Source organism: Panonychus citri, unplaced genomic scaffold, assembly GCF_014898815.1.
Source record: "Panonychus citri isolate SS breed McGregor unplaced genomic scaffold, ASM1489881v1 Contig00033, whole genome shotgun sequence".
Classification (NCBI taxonomy): Eukaryota; Metazoa; Arthropoda; class Arachnida; order Trombidiformes; family Tetranychidae; genus Panonychus; species Panonychus citri.
Window position 1 is genome coordinate 959,179 of NW_026515438.1, and position 15,862 is coordinate 975,040.

At 31.0% G+C, this 15,862-nt stretch overlaps 3 protein-coding genes across 4 annotated transcripts; 2 read left to right on the forward strand and 1 right to left on the reverse strand.

Annotated features, from left to right (window-relative positions):
• Positions 1-202: 202 nt before the first annotated feature.
• On the reverse strand, positions 203-1,335 carry LOC128397491 (DNA-directed RNA polymerases I, II, and III subunit RPABC3-like). The gene is given in 5 exon segments (XM_053358221.1): positions 203-483; positions 486-553; positions 681-855; positions 972-1,055; positions 1,151-1,335. Coding segments are annotated over 5 exon segments (444 nt in total). The 5' UTR covers positions 1,221-1,335; the 3' UTR covers positions 203-436.
• Positions 1,336-1,442: 107 nt separating this feature from the next.
• LOC128397481 (uncharacterized) lies at positions 1,443-5,010 on the forward strand. 2 transcript variants are annotated; one of them, XM_053358209.1, is made up of 4 exons: positions 1,443-1,670; positions 1,915-3,024; positions 3,429-4,360; positions 4,431-5,010. In XM_053358209.1, the coding sequence occupies exons 2-4, from the start codon at positions 2,205-2,207 to the stop codon at positions 4,743-4,745; spliced, it is 2,067 nt and encodes a 688-aa protein (XP_053214184.1). In that variant the 5' UTR covers positions 1,443-1,670; positions 1,915-2,204; the 3' UTR covers positions 4,746-5,010. The 2 variants fall into 2 exon arrangements, with proteins under 2 accessions (XP_053214184.1, XP_053214185.1); XM_053358210.1 differs by lacking the exon at positions 1,443-1,670 and adding an exon at positions 1,694-1,844.
• Positions 5,011-5,225: 215 nt separating this feature from the next.
• LOC128397431 (uncharacterized) lies at positions 5,226-6,394 on the forward strand. The gene has a single exon (XM_053358158.1). The coding sequence runs from the start codon at positions 5,453-5,455 to the stop codon at positions 6,392-6,394; it is 942 nt and encodes a 313-aa protein (XP_053214133.1). The 5' UTR covers positions 5,226-5,452.
• The last annotated feature ends 9,468 nt before the right edge of the window (positions 6,395-15,862 follow it).

A 15,862-nucleotide genomic window follows, 5' to 3' on the forward strand; every position in this document is an offset into this window, starting at 1 on the left:
AAATAGAAACAAAAACGACTCTCAACGAGATTCACCTTGTAAGAGGTTGAACTTCAACTAACAGGGAAAAGAAAAAAATTTTGTTCTTTTTCCGAAAACGAAACAGTCGCCATCTAGTGGCCATTTATTTTCGCAACTAAAGATAATCAATTGATTCATTTTTTACTTTTTCTTTTTTTCCATCGGCTTGATTAATTGCTCATTCTCTTGAAACATATGATTTATTAATTTTGTTTTTTTTCATTTAGGTTTCTTTTGCTTTTTGTTGGTAGTACAAAGATTGTGTGTGTGTTGGTGAACTGATTGGATGAGATGATTTAATGGATAAAGAGGCGACCTCGGAATGGGAAGGAATCGTGAACAATTAATTGTTGTTGTTGTTGTTTGGGTTTGATGATCTTTTCTCTCTCTCTGTGTGTGTTTTGTGTCATTATGTTTAGAAAGCTAATCTTTTCATGAGTAAATATACATTTTGATCCATTTGAAACCGTGTAAATTGTTTGGATCGCCTTGTAGTCTCATCAATAATCCACCAAATGACACATAAGTTGCTCTGTTTTCAAGGAGTAAAAGAGAGTGGGTGAATTGAGATTGGAAGGAGGAAAAAGGCGTAAGGATAAAAAATGATTAATTAACAATTTCGATTGATTAACAAATTGACAACAAGATTAGTAACTTACAATCTAGATGCATCTCCAGGACCTTCATCACCCTCGATTCTATAGACTTTACCAAACATCACATATTCAAATGAATCTACCAACACTGATTTAGTTTCTTCCAATGACCATTCATTGTCTGTAGGAAAACCATCCTCCCGTAAAGTAATTGTGATCATAAGACGAAATTTATCACCTAGAACAAAAATAATCAAAGATAATTACAATTAGTTGTTCATTCAAATTATAAGATAAACTGATTGATTTTTCCTCATGGTTTCCAAGGATTCCAAAGGGACAATAATGACTTACCCAATTCAACAGGATAGATTTGAGAATTAACATCTAGAATAAGCTCCATTTTAAAAGATTCAGAGTCACAATGAATTCTACTAACTTAAAACAAGAGACAATAACAAAAGGAAAATGAATAAAATATCAATTGGAAAAGTTATCAAGAGAAAAACAAAATTTCTAATTCCATCACTTACCTCGATTGAACTTTTTACCCTCTGGATCGATATCTTTAATCTCGAAAATATCTTCAAAAAGAGTTGCCATTTTTAAAGAGAACAATTAAAAAAAAAGATTATTGATTAATAATCGAAACAACAACAAAACGTTTTTCAAGAAAAAAAAAATTCTCAAAAATCAGCTGTTTGTTTTTCCATAAAAGAGATTCGAACGACCTCTGGTGTAGAGAAAAGAAATGTAACTGATTTTCTTTTTCTTTTCATTTCATTTGTCATTTCGTCTTCCGCACTTTGTTTATCCATTTAATCACTTTAACAATTAGTTAATTTCCATTTAATTGAACAATTTAATTCTCCTTCATTATGTTTCCATAATAACCATAAAAATCTCAACTGTTTGCAATTCTTATTCTATTTTAAATCCTCACATCTAATGATTGTTTTTTCCTTTGTTCCATTGGACTTCATTGGCTGTTGTTTTTTAGCTCCAATTTTTTTTACACTTTAATCATCATTGTTAATTAATCTTGTGATTAAGGTTTGTTTTTAATATGTTTTTCTCTGTCGTCTGTTAATTACGTCAATACAACTTTTCTCTATGCTGGTAGAATTACTTATTTTCACTCTTGCATAGCGAAAATCAATGGAATAAAAAAAAGAATCATTTCTTATTCTTTTCTTTTACTTCACTTGACGCCAATTCTATTCTAATGTAAATCAAATCTTCTCTTTTGTTTGTTAACCCCTTTTTCCTTCTAATATGATTTTCTTTTCTATCGTAGCTCATCCTGAACATCGCAATAATGTTAATCGCATGGTCGGTGAACATGTTTAGCTAATTATAATGATTCTCACTTGGCTTGGTTACATTTGTTGGTGTCATTTGGATGTGAATGTTAAAAGCTACTGAGTGTCTACCATTTTTATTGGTACCAATTCAATGTCCTGGCAAAGTGTTACAATTGGAAGTTCATTTTTATTATCAATCTTTTTATTGGCTTTAATTGGTTAATTTCTTCTAGGAGAGAATTTAGTTGATTGATTTGAATTGAATTGTGTTAATTGTTATCAAATGGGATACAAATCATGGTTTCCAACGAAGCGACCAGTGTTTCTTGTATTCGTTTTACTTTTGGTTTATATGATTTTTGAAGTTCTCTTTTTTGGAGAAATTAATCTAATCCCTGGTGATAGTTCATCTAATCCATACGATGAGAAAGATGAATGGTATGAATCAACAAATTCTTCTTCCTGTGATCTTCCCTTTAATATGGATCCTTATGATCCAATAATTAAAGTTTTCATTCGACAAGAAAATCATTTTATTAAATGCTTTAAATCAAATGATGGAGCATATGATTCGTTGTATAATCTTTATCATGGAAAATCGTTATCATATATGAATGATGTAGATGGAATTGTTCGTATTTTTCGTATTCGAGAGCACGATAAATCGTTAAAGTGCCTTTACCAGCAGTTTGATCGAGATGGTGATTCAGATAATAAGATAAAATATTTTGATTGGAAACCGATAATTGGACATAAATTAAATTTAGAAAAACTTGGAATCGAATTTGTTATAATCAAATGTTTTCTCTCTTCTAAATTAGTTTATACTAATATTCATTCATGGCCAAGTCGAGTTGCAAGTTACTTGAATAAGAAGAATACTTCCTCTTCTGCATTAATTAATGAAAGTCATTTGATCAATAATCGATCGACAAAACCTTCAGTGATGTTTCTAATAATCGAATCGATGTCTTACCTTAATTACAAACGATTCATGTCAAAAACGGAATTCGCTTTATCCAAATTATCAAATTTCTTTATTCTCAGAGGATTGAATAAACTCGCAGATAATTCATATCCAAACATGATGCCAATTCTATCAGGTAAGAAATTAATTTCTTCTTTTTTGATTTAGATTGCACTCTCTTTTCGATGATTAAAACTTATTAATCAAGTTAAACTTCCTCTTTTTCCTATCACTAGAATATCATTTTCTCTCTCTAGCAGCATTAATCATGAATATGCTAAAAAACCACTTACTCAATAAGTTTTATCACAATTAACAAAATCAACCTACTGCTGCAAATTAAGAGTATATTGAGATTTAAGCTCTTTTGCCTTGATAATTTTATCTTAATCAATCGATTAGAATTAATTAGTTAACGTCACCCTCCCAACTCTGAATAGTACCAAATTAATTAGAATGCATCTCTCGAATATCAAACTCAAATTTATTAAGTTGAATTTCAACTTTATGATTATATATTTTAACGCTTTTCTTTTCTAGGTTATCGCCCTTATTACGGAGAATGGCCTTTTAACAATTCGGGTGTGGATTCTGGTCCATATGATGGAATACCATTTATCTGGAACGATTTCAAGAACTCCAATTACACTACTGGTTATGTTGAAGATTTCCCGGCATTTGGATTATTCAATTATCTGGCTGAAGGATTTCATAAGTCACCCGTTGATTGGTACCCAAGACCCTATTGGTTAGAAATGGATAAAGATCAAGGAATCGAATCACTGAGTTTTTGCTATAAGAATAAGCCAAAAATCGTTTATTGGTTGAAACAAGTTAAACAATTTCTCAACAAAGCCACGAAATCGAATCAATCTTTTTTCCTTTGGTCATTTTATATCCAAGTTACTCACAAAGATTTTAACAAAGCTCAATCCGTCGATGAATATATTGCCGATTTTATTGATTCATATCGCTCTATTCTTGATGATACAGTTTTTATTCTGATGGGAGATCATGGTAATCGTTATGGTCCTTCATTAGAAACTGGTTATGGCCAAATAGAAACTCGAATGCCTCTTTTTGGTATTCATATTCCACCTAAATTATTATCAGAACATAAACATTTGTCCGAATATTTAAAGAAAAACGAGAAAAAGTTGACCACTTGGTTGGATGTTCGAGAAATACTAAAAGACATAGTAGCTGGTCAATATACTCCAATTGTATCTTCTTCTAAAAGAAAAGCTTATTCCATTTGGCGAGAAGAGGTTCCATCGAATAGAACTTGTCAAGATGCTCTAATACCAATGGAGTTTTGTTTATGCTCGAAAAAACATAGTGTACCAGTCAATTCAGCGTTCGCTCGACATTTATCATCCATTGTGATAGATCATCTCAATCAACTTCTATCCAATTATATCGACAGCAATAATTGTCACCCATTGTCCCTTAAAGAGATTCACAGTCTCAAGGTAAGATTTGTCTCCGAATCATATCCTAATCTACTTATAATCAGATTTTTAATTCATTATTTACTTTCAGAATGTTTACGTAAATGAAACAGCTAATTATCATCCTAATCGTGGCCGCGTCGATATAATTTTATCTGTGCATCCATCTAATGGCATTTTCCAAGCCCAATTATACCAAACTGGTAGCTCAATAAACGAAGTCAATAAAATTGGCAATTATGATTGGTTTTTGCAAGGAGATATTTCAAGGCTCAATTCTTACGGTAATCAATCAATTTGTATTGAAGATCGAGTCCTAAGGAAATACTGCTATTGTCCCAATGGATTCTCACATTCCCGCCATGGGCACCAAGAGAGCTCGAAAGCTATCAAGAACAATCGTTAATCGTATTATAATTTTTATTAGAAATGTTTTCAATCTTCACTCAACTTTCTGGTCAAACCAAAATCTTTCACTTTATACATTTGCTCATCATATTTAAATTTAAAATAGCATTAATCAATTTACACAAATTTGTTCAATTCTAAATTGTTATAACATAACAATCAATTCAATCCAATTAATAGCTTTAGTCTATGCACATTTTAATTTAATCATTTGATCAAAACAAATCAACTTACGATCAATCTTCCAAAGTCACTAATTTTTTTTACTTCTAATTCAATGAAATGATAGGAAGTCACAATTAATGTAAATACTATTTATTTTATTTTATTTTATTTTTCTCAATTCTTTTTCTTTAATTTCTAAATCAAATTACTCCAAATAAGAATCTCAAATTTAATTTGAAACCAAAGTTGTGAACTATTGAACAATTTATAACTATGTCCACCAATTCAATTTAACGATTAAAAAAAGTTTCGAGATGAAATTAATTGTTGACGTTGATCAACGAATCGGATTGATTATTCCATTGGAAAAGGTGAGTAAATAATTGAATTATACGATCGAAAAGCTTCTGCTTGTAAAAAGAAAACAATTAAACTTTGATAGAAAACAATGAAAATTAGAAGTCTTTTATGATTACAATTGGGTAGTAAACGTTTTAATTGTGAGTTTTATTAACTGCAATTAATTTAAATTCTCATTCCATGGGATACAAATCATGGTTTCCAACGAAGCGACCAGTGTTTCTTGTATTCGTTTTACTTTTGGTTTATATGATTTTTGAAGTTCTCTTTTTTGGAGAAATTAATCTAATCCCTGGTGATAGTTCATCTAATCCATACGATGAGAAAGATGAATGGTATGAATCAACAAATTCTTCTTCCTGTGATCTTCCCTTTAATATGGATCCTTATGATCCAATAATTAAAGTTTTCATTCGACAAGAAAATCATTTTATTAAATGCTTTAAATCAAATGATGGAGCATATGATTCGTTGTACAATCTTTATCATGGAAAATCGTTATCATATATGAATGATGTAGATGGAATTGTTCGTATTTTTCGTATTCGAGAGCACGATAAATCGTTAAAGTGCCTTTACCAGCAGTTTGATCGAGATGGTGATTCAGATAATAAGATAAAATATTTTGATTGGAAACCGATAATTGGACATAAATTAAATTTAGAAAAACTTGGAATCGAATTTGTTATAATCAAATGTTTTCTCTCTTCTAAATTAGTTTATACAAATATTCATTCATGGCCAAGTCGAGTTGCAAGTTACTTGAATAAGAAAAATACTTCCTCTTCTGCATTAATTAATGAAAGTCATTTGATCAATAATCGATCGACAAAACCTTCAGTGATGTTTCTGATAATCGAATCGATGTCTTACCTTAATTACAAACGATTCATGTCAAAAACGGAATTTGCTTTATCCAAATTATCAAATTTCTTTATTCTCAGAGGATTGAATAAACTCGCAGATAATTCATACCCAAACATGATGCCAATTCTATCAGGTAGGAAAATTAGTTTGCACTTCTATGTGGACGGAAAGTTCATTTATTCAATTAGATTAAACTATTTTATTTCATTTTTCCGCGTCCTCAAAATGACCGAAAATCGACCATTTTATTGTTGAAGAGGGAGAAAAACTTCTCTCTCAAATTTTGCCTCATCACAAAGAGTAAAAACCAAGAGAGAGCACAGGAAGGCAAAACTATCAGGCAACATTTTTTTTGGTGTCGCGAGGTAGAGCCACTAGTAGATTTGAAAAGAAAGAGAGAAAAGAAAGAGAAACATAGTAAACTCAATGCAGAACTCAAATCTAATTGTTTTTAATGATTTTAACAATTTTTATAAATTAATTGAGTCTTAATAAGTTCTACAGTTAGGCAATTTCTCGAATTTCATAAGTTATGTGTGGTTTTATTTACTTTTGTTCATTCTTAAGTATACACTACATTTATACTGAGATAATATATCAATTGAACGGAACATATTAGCTCTGATTTGAAGTGATCTTAAAGGTCTGATTTATAAGATTTGTTTAAGAATTCCCTAATTAATTCGATTAAGTTGAATTAAATCATAAACGAAACAGATATTTCCTAGAAAAGTGCGTTTAAGACTTTCGGGCTGATTTGTTACCGATCGTAAAATAAAGGTTGAAGGTAAACTAACCCAACGAAAACTCAATGGGGTTGTAAATGGAAAAGTGGTTTATTGTTAAATTACAATGTATGACCTAAAAAACTCAGGAGGTAAGGATAAAGTTAAACTCAAGAGTCGTTAGAGAAGTGACCCAACTTTACCCTTAGGTTAGGTTTATAAAGAAATAGTCGATGGGCATTGAACGTGTTTGATTGGTCTAACAATATTCGACGATTCGATTTTAAAAAAACTTTATTGTCCAAGACTCGAGTAACAATTAACCGATCAGTATCCTTAAATTGTAGACGATGAGCATAAAACCATTAAGAATCAACTTAATTAATTTATAAAAATTGTTAAAATCATTAAAAACAATGAGATTTGAGTTCTGCATTGAGTTTACTATGTTTCTCTTTCTTTCTCTCTTTCTTTTCAAATCTACTAGTGGCTCTACCTCGCGACACCAAAAAAAATGTTGCCTGATAGTTTTTCTGTTATGTGCTGTCTCTTTCTCTCTACTCTTTGCCTCATCATCTTCATCATCAACAAAACAACCAATAGGATAGACCAGGTACCATGTGAGAGGTGGTACCTGGTAATGTTACATTTAAAACTGGTTGCAACTAGTTTGTTGCATATGTGATGATTTTTTTTCATGATAGAATTTAATTAAATTATGATTTTTCCATATTAGGCCACCGTCCACGCTTTCTTTACAATTCGATACTTTCTTAAAGATAGGATTATGACCTTTCAAGTCCTTCTCGCTAATCTCACAGAATGATATTGACTAATACATATTCTGGACCCTTATATGTAACTTTACAAGTGTGTGTATTATTTTTATTATATAATGTAAATGCATCTGCTTGAAATATTTGGTTAGTGGTATCTCGTAAAAATGTTGTAAAATTTACCATTAATGTTGGAAATCTTTCGTTATTGTATACGTTTACATTAACATTTTCAATTTCATCTAATGAACATTCTGGTGAGCAGGGTAAAACAATTCTGAAGTATTTAAAGAAATTCTTATCAGTCCTTGGTTAAGCTTCTCTAATTGTTTCATTAAAATGTTTTAATCGATTAAGCTGGTTATTTGCTTGCGTTACTGTATCGGCGGCTTGAAATGTTATTAACGGTAAATATTGAGGCAGTTGATTCACGTTGAAATGAATTAAAAACAGTTGTTGGCTTACATTATGTGATTGTTCAAACTGCTTTTTTATCAGCTTCTTATATTCTTGGTTAGACTCTGCGATGGCTGTTAGTACTGGTTGTATTTCTATTTCGGGATTGAAAATGTGTTTATATAAATAGTTAACGCCACTAATTACTATTCCACCAACTATTATTGGGGTGGCTACAGTTCCCGCAGTGATTATTTCTCGTCTTATTTTTATAATATTTTCTTCTGGTTTAGTTGTTACATTCGGTATATTACGAATAGGATTTATGTAATTTTCATCAATAAATGATGAGCAATGTTCTTCAAATTTGTCCAGAATTTTCCTTACTAATTTACACATGGCTGGATTATACTCACATGTAATGGATTCATTTCTTTCCTTGTCTGTTTTTAGAACAATTGGGATTTCTTTACATGGGTTTGAAAATGCTAATATGACAGAGACTTGTTGAGCTGATTTTCTTGGGTGATAGTCAGTTTTTCTCCATAGAATAGGTTCACCAGAGATAAAAGGAGAGATCTCTAACATCTCAATTCGTGTAAGTATGCTTAAGATTGTTACTAAATTAATTATATTTCTATGAAAGTATTGCTTTAGTTGATTACTATGGGCTCGTCTTATTTTTTCCTTTTTATCAGTTCGTAATATTTTATAAGTGGTTTCTCCTTGTTTCTCTATCACTTTATATGGTCCTTTAAATTTTTGCTTCAGTTTCTTTAGTCCCTGAAATTGTTTGTACATAACTTCATCTCCTACTTGATAAGTTCGTAATTTCTTTCGATCATGTTGTAATTTTTGATTTTCTTTTGAGTTCAAAGAGTAAAGCTTTGCTTGATCATAAATCTCATCCCATTTTTTGATTGTTGCTCTTAAATCTGAAGGCAATTGCTTGAATTTTGGAGTGTTTATTATAATATCAATAGGTAATTTCGGTTGACGACCGTATAGTAAATAAAAAGGTGATCCTTTTGTAGATTGATTAATACTTGTATTGTAAGCGAATCCCATCACCGGGATTAACTCGTTCCATTTTTCAGTATTTTCCTTTTTGCAATAATGTGTTAACATTGAACAAAGAGTTTGATTTACTTTTTCAGTTAAACCGTTAGTTGCTGGGTGATATGCAGTTGAAAATGACCATTTACTTTCAAAAAATATTTTAACTTGTTCAACTACTGAAGAAATAAAATTTCTACCCTGATCTGAGACAATTGTTCGAGGACAACCGTGTCGAAGGAAAATAGATTCAATTAGAAAATGGGCTGTTGATTCTGCGGTCATATCCTTTATCGCTTTTACTTCAACCCATCTAGTAAAATAATCAGTACATACGATAATGTAATTGTTTTTATGTGATGTTGGGAATGGACCAACTAAATCAATACCAATTTTATCGAAAGCCTGATTAACAATTGATTTTAAAGGGGCTTCTAATGTGCCACTACCTCTCTTATCTAATTGACATGTTAAGCAACTCCTATCATAGTTAGTTATATCTCTACTCATCTGAGGCCACCAATATTGTTGTTTGATTTTATTGTAAGTTGAAAAGATCCCTGGGTGACCGGACAAAGTTGAATCATGATATTCATGTAAAATTTGTTTTATTAATCTTTTAGGTATAACTATATTCCAACTCTCACCATAATGATTAATGGTCAAGCGATATAATAGATTGTCTTTTACTTTATATTTTGAAATTATTTTTCTCTCTTCTGGCTCTAAATAAGCGAAATTCTCTAATTGCTCAATTATTTTAATTATTTTTGGATCTCTTCTTTGCTCATCAACAAGATCTATTTTCTCTTCAATGATTTGGGTAACTAATAAGGTAAATAACTCTTCACATTTATCTTTTTGATCATCATAAACAATATCACCAACTGGGTATCGTGATAAACAATCAGCATCTGCATGAGTCTTTCCTGATTTATATTTAACTGTAAAATCAAATGATATCATTGCATAACGTTGTAATCGAGCGGGAAGAACCTTTTTTGAATGAATATGACATAATGCACAATGGTCAGTAACTACTTCGAATTTAATTCCCTCTAAATAGACTTGGAATTTCTGTACTGCCCAAACAATGGCCAAGCATTCCTTATCGGAAACTGGGTAATGTAATTCTGCTCCTCTCAATATTCGAGAGGCAAATCCAATTGGATGAAAACCATTCTCATCTCTTTGTAATAAAATTGCACCTAAACCGTAACCTGAAGCATCCTTTCGTAACTGTGTTTCCTTATTTGGATCATAATGAGCAAGGACTGGTGGAGTGGTTAGTTTCAATTTTAACTCATTAAAAGCGTTTTCTTGCTCTGGACCCCAATTGAAAGGTAAATCTTTTCTAGTTAAGTTGGTCAAGGGTCTAGCGATATTAGCAAAGTCCTTGATGAACCTACGGTAATAAGAACATAAAGCAACAAATGATTTGATATCTCTCACTGTCTTTGGAGTGGAAAACTGTTGTACTTTAATTATTTTTTCTGGATCAACTTGTTGACCACTTTCACTGATAACATGACCTAAAAATAAAATTTTTCTTTTTAAGAAAGAACATTTATTAGGTTTCAGCGTTAATCCTGCATTTTGAAGTCTTACGAATATCTTTTCTAATTTATTTAAATGCTCTTCTTCTGTTTCAGAATAAATTAATAGATCGTCAATGAATACTAAACAAGTGTTGTAGATTAGTCCGCTTAGTACCACACTCATCATTCTCATGAATGAAGAAGGTCCATTGGCCAAGCCAAATGGAAGGCGAGTGTATTCGTATAACTTGGGGTAACAAAAGCTGTTTTGGGTTGATCCTTGGATCCATTGCCATTGATGATATCCTGATCTTAAGTCTAATAATGTGTAAGTTTCATTCCCTAAGACTATCTAAATAATCTTGAATATTTGGTAAAGGGAATTTATCTTTGACTGTAATCTCATTTAATTTTCGATAATCAACACACAATCTCATTTCTGTTGTTCCCTTTTTTGATACTAATACTATTGGAGAGGCCCATGGTGAACAAGAAGGTATGACGATTCCATCATCTATTAATTCATCAATTGACTTTTCTGCTATGTTTCTTTTCAAATCTGACATTCGATACGGTTTCTGGGCTATTGGTGGATGATTCCCTGTATCAATTTGATGAGAATAAACATTGGAAAAGCCTAATTCTTTTGATGTTGCTGCAAACACACATCGATATTTAGTGATTAATTCATCAAGTTTTTCTCGAGTAGTTAATTTTATTTCATCATTAATTTCAAGTTTTAATTCATTCATCACGTTGTTGATATAAATTGTTTCATTATTTTCTTCCTCATCACCGGAGACTGAAAATAATGAGGATAAACTGAGCGTTGATGAATGAATTTTTTCTGTTGTTATTGATGACGATTTTATCGAACCTAAGGTTGATTCATAGTCGGAAGAAACAATTGACGAGGTCGTTAATGGTTTCTTTCTTGATTTAAAAGTTAAATCTATTTTTTCAAATTTCTCTTTCGGGTTCAGTGGAATTATTAACTTTCTCCTTTTACAATCAATAAAAAATTGACCTGTTTCTAAAATATTTTGTCCGATTATTGCCTCAATTCCTGCGGTTAAAATGTCGACAATTATCATTGGTGATTTCAATTCAGTTGTAGTTGCTCCATCTGAAATTTCTAATTTGATATAACTTTCACCAAGAACATTTAATGGTTTATTTCCGGCTGTTAGATGAATTGGACCTTTATAATCATGGAATTTGAGAGCTAATTTATCAGCTAATTTCTTGGATAATAATGACACTTCAGCTCCTCTAAGCAATCTGCGCATTGACCTTTAATTTTTGCTTTTGTGAAAATAAGTTGATTTTTTTCTTTGAATAGATTTGATATTATAGAGTTAGAAAGTTTGGTTTCCTCTTCATCTTCATATTCAGTGTAAACTGTTTTTACTACTTTTGTTTTTCGTTCAGTTGATGGTGAACCTGAACGTGATCGTGGTCTTCCTCTGCCCTGTGGGTGAGGAGAACCTTGTCTAGGTCTACCTCTTGGTCTAGGACTCAATGATCTGTTTCTTTGAGATGTTGATGGAGGATAATTATAATTCTCTGGTCGGGATGGACGCATTGAACGAGGAGGAGATCTACTCAAATTCCTATTCAAATAACATGGTTGCTTTCTATTATCTTGTGTTTGAGCTTGAGCGCGCCAATTATTATCTTTAGATGTTGATGGACTTTGATTGATCCACCCAATACTTTTTCGTTCACTTAGTTGATCATTTTGTCTAAGGCATTCATTCTTTTTAAGCCCTGGCTCATTGCACCCATAACAAATGATTTGTTGATTGTTATCTTGTTTCTGATTGTTGGATGGATAGTTATTGTTTCGATAGTTGTTTTCTCTGTAATTTTCTCGATAATTACTCCTATAACCTCTCGGTCTAAAATAGTTGTTTCCATAATCATTTCTGTTTCGAAAATTTTCTCTCTCTCTCCTTTTCATATCATGTTGGAAAGTTAGACAATCTAATCTCTCAGTTATTTGTTGTAAATGTTGAGACAAAGCTGTAATTGTATTTTTTAATTGTTCATTCTCTTCGAGCTCAGACAAATCATCATTTTCAGACAACGTTGATCTTTCAGCTAAGGTTACCTTAGTAAAAAAATCAGAGGAAGAATCTGCTGTTAGTAAATCTAATCGTGTTCGAATATTAGCTCTTAAACCTCTGTCAATGAAACTATTTACCAATTCCTCTTGCATTTCAGGGTTAATGCGTCATAGATCTCTCCTCCATAAGAATAAGAAATGGCTGATTGGTCTGATCTTTGTTTTTATTATTCAATTCTTTGATTAAATTTTTCTGTACCCTGAAGGGGCTAAATCAGAAACTAATTTAATTTTTAGTTCTTCAAATGTTCTCGGTATCGCATCACCAGTTAATGGTTTTATTCTACACCTGTACCACCTACTGGCTGTTCCTGTTAAATAGGCTGGTAAAGCTTTCAATTTAATATTTTCATCCCAATCAAGGGCAACCGCTGCTGACTCAAAATGATCTAACCAATCGAGTAAATCCTCATCGTCATCACCGGAGAAGTTAGGAATATGTAACTGTTGGTTAACTGTAGAGCTTAACTTGTTTTTCTTTTCTTTACTAATTCCCATCACCGGGAATGGTAAAGTATTATCCTTATCCATTTAAGGTTTGAAATGGGTTTCAATGTATAATTGATTTAATTTAATTATAAACCAAATTGCTAGGGTTATAAATGGAGAGAGGAAACACAATAACTTGATTATTGTGATTGTATTGAAATAAATTTCAAAATTAAATATTTTTTCACTGATTCTCAGTTCTCTCTCATCGATAAGTACACTATTAACATTTAATTCAAAATATCCTTTATTCATATCAACAACAACAGATGCATATAAAACATAACCAACAACAGAAGGTCCTACACATTTTCTTAATCAATACTTGTTTTAATGTTTTACCAAATTCAGTTCAATTTCATTCAATTAAGTAATAAATTGATAATAAAGTTTCCTTTGATTCTGTTCAATGATTGGATATTAATTCGTTTTGATTCAGTTCAATTTGATTAATTGATAATTCAATTCAATGATTAATTGATAATTAAGTTCAATGCGATTCGATTCAGTTCAATTTGATTAATTGATAATTCAATTCAATGATTAATTGATAATTAAGTTCAATGCGATTCGATTCAGTTCAATTTGATTAATTGATAATTCAATTCAATGATTAATTGATAATTAAGTTCAATGCGATTCGATTCAGTTCAATTTGATTAATTGATATAAAATTTATTCACCTTTGCTTTATTGATTCTCTGATTCTTCAAGTTAATTAATTCATGAGATGATTCAAGTTAATTAATTCAGGCAATGATTCAAGTTAATTAATTCGGGAGATGATTGATTTGATTTAACTTTACTAAACATGACAGTGATCAAATTAATTCTAGAAATGAGGTGATCGAATTAAATTTATTGTAAAAGTAGATCGATTGGAATTTATTTTTGATCATTCTAATTATTCTGAGAGCGATTTGTTCTATTACTTTATCTCTTTTCAATGATCAATCAACTTTATAATTGATTTAATTACCGATTCAATTAATGCACTTTTATTCATTTAGTTAATTACCTAAATCTCAGTTTTAACCAATGAATAAGCACTGTATATATTGAGCATAGTACCTATCTAATTAACTCTTCTTTTGATACTTGATGTTTTTATATTGCTAGAATATATTTCAGTGATCGGTAATTCATGTTAATTTAAGTGCAATATACTTATCTTGTCTCTCCGAAGGTTGTAATTCGCCCAATTGTTTGTCTCCTCTCCGATTTGTCAGGATGTCCAGGTTTATTTATCAGGTTGATTAATTATTGTTTATAATTTCTTATGATAATTTATTGATTTTATTAGACAACTTCTTTGTTTTCAAACCCAATTAATTCAAATATCTGTTACCTTTACCATATAACTCCAATGTTGGTTAGTATGAGTAACAAATTTCTATCTGCACCGTGATTACCTGGAAGTAATTTTCTTTACTAGATTAGTCTCTTTTATTCAGGTAAGAAGGTCACTAATTGTTAGCACAGCAATTGGTTTTAACCAATTATTTTTTTGTTTATCTTGAGTAAGATAAATAGTAGTTTATTTTCACTGAATCAATTCGTACAATTTACTTAATTATTAGGTACATTGATAGGCACAAATACTGATTTTTATTGTTACCACACTTGATCTGAACTTCTTTTTCACTTAACTCACTGAATTAAGTTCACAACATTGATTTATTATCAATTTAGAGTCACCCAATTGAAGTAGATGAAAAAAGGTTAACTTAATGCACCAGGTTTTAGTCTTAGACTGATTTTGTTTCACAATTTAATTGATAAAATACTATGATTTAACTTTATTAAATAGGAATTACATCCTATTTTTCAGCACAAAGGTAAAATTTTTACTTTCACAATTCACTATTAAGTACTTATTTTATCCCCGTAAGGGTGCCAAATGGACGGAAAGTTCATTTATTCAATTAGATTAAACTATTTTATTTCATTTTTCCACGTCCTCAAAATGACCGAAAATCGGCCATTTTTTTGTTGAAGAGGGAGAAAAACTTCTCTCTCAAATTTTGCCTCATCATCTTCATCATCAACAAAACAACCAATAGGATAGACCAGGTACCATGTGAGAGGTGGTACCTGGTAATGTTACATTTAAAACTGGTTGCAACTAGTTTGTTGCATATGTGATGATTTTTTTTCATGATAGAATTTAATTAAATTATGATTTTTCCATATTAGGCCACCGTCCACGCTACGAGCTATGGCCTTTCAATATGTCTAATGAATTTGGTCCATTTGATGAAGTACCATTCATATGGAAAGATTTTAAGGCTTTAAATTACACCACTAGTTATATTGAAGATTCGCCTAGAGTCTCGTTATTTAATTTCCTTAGGAAAGGGTTTCATAAGCCTCCCGTTGATTGGTACCCGAGGCTTTATTGGCTGATAATTCGTAAGAGAAAAAGAATAAAATCATGGAACTTTTGCTACAATGGGAAGCCGAAAATTGTTCATTGGTTGAAACAAGTAAAACAATTTCTCAACAAAGCAATGAGATCCAATTTATCTTTTTTCCTATGGTCGTTTTATATTCTCGTTACACATGATGATTTCAACAAAGCTCAATTGATTGATGGATATATCGCTGATTTCGTT

What these genes read in the sequence shown, in the direction of transcription:
- LOC128397481 (XM_053358209.1), top strand. Translation starts at nt 2,205, where the DNA reads ATGGGATACAAATCATGGTTTCCAACGAAGCGACCAGTGTTTCTTGTA. An exon ending in CATGATGCCAATTCTATCAG is followed by an intron (nt 3,025 to 3,428) that starts GTAAGAAATTAA and finishes TTTCTTTTCTAG; the next exon opens with GTTATCGCCCTTATTACGGA. An exon ending in AAGAGATTCACAGTCTCAAG is followed by an intron (nt 4,361 to 4,430) that starts GTAAGATTTGTC and finishes ATTTACTTTCAG; the next exon opens with AATGTTTACGTAAATGAAAC.
- LOC128397431 (XM_053358158.1), top strand. Translation starts at nt 5,453, where the DNA reads ATGGGATACAAATCATGGTTTCCAACGAAGCGACCAGTGTTTCTTGTA.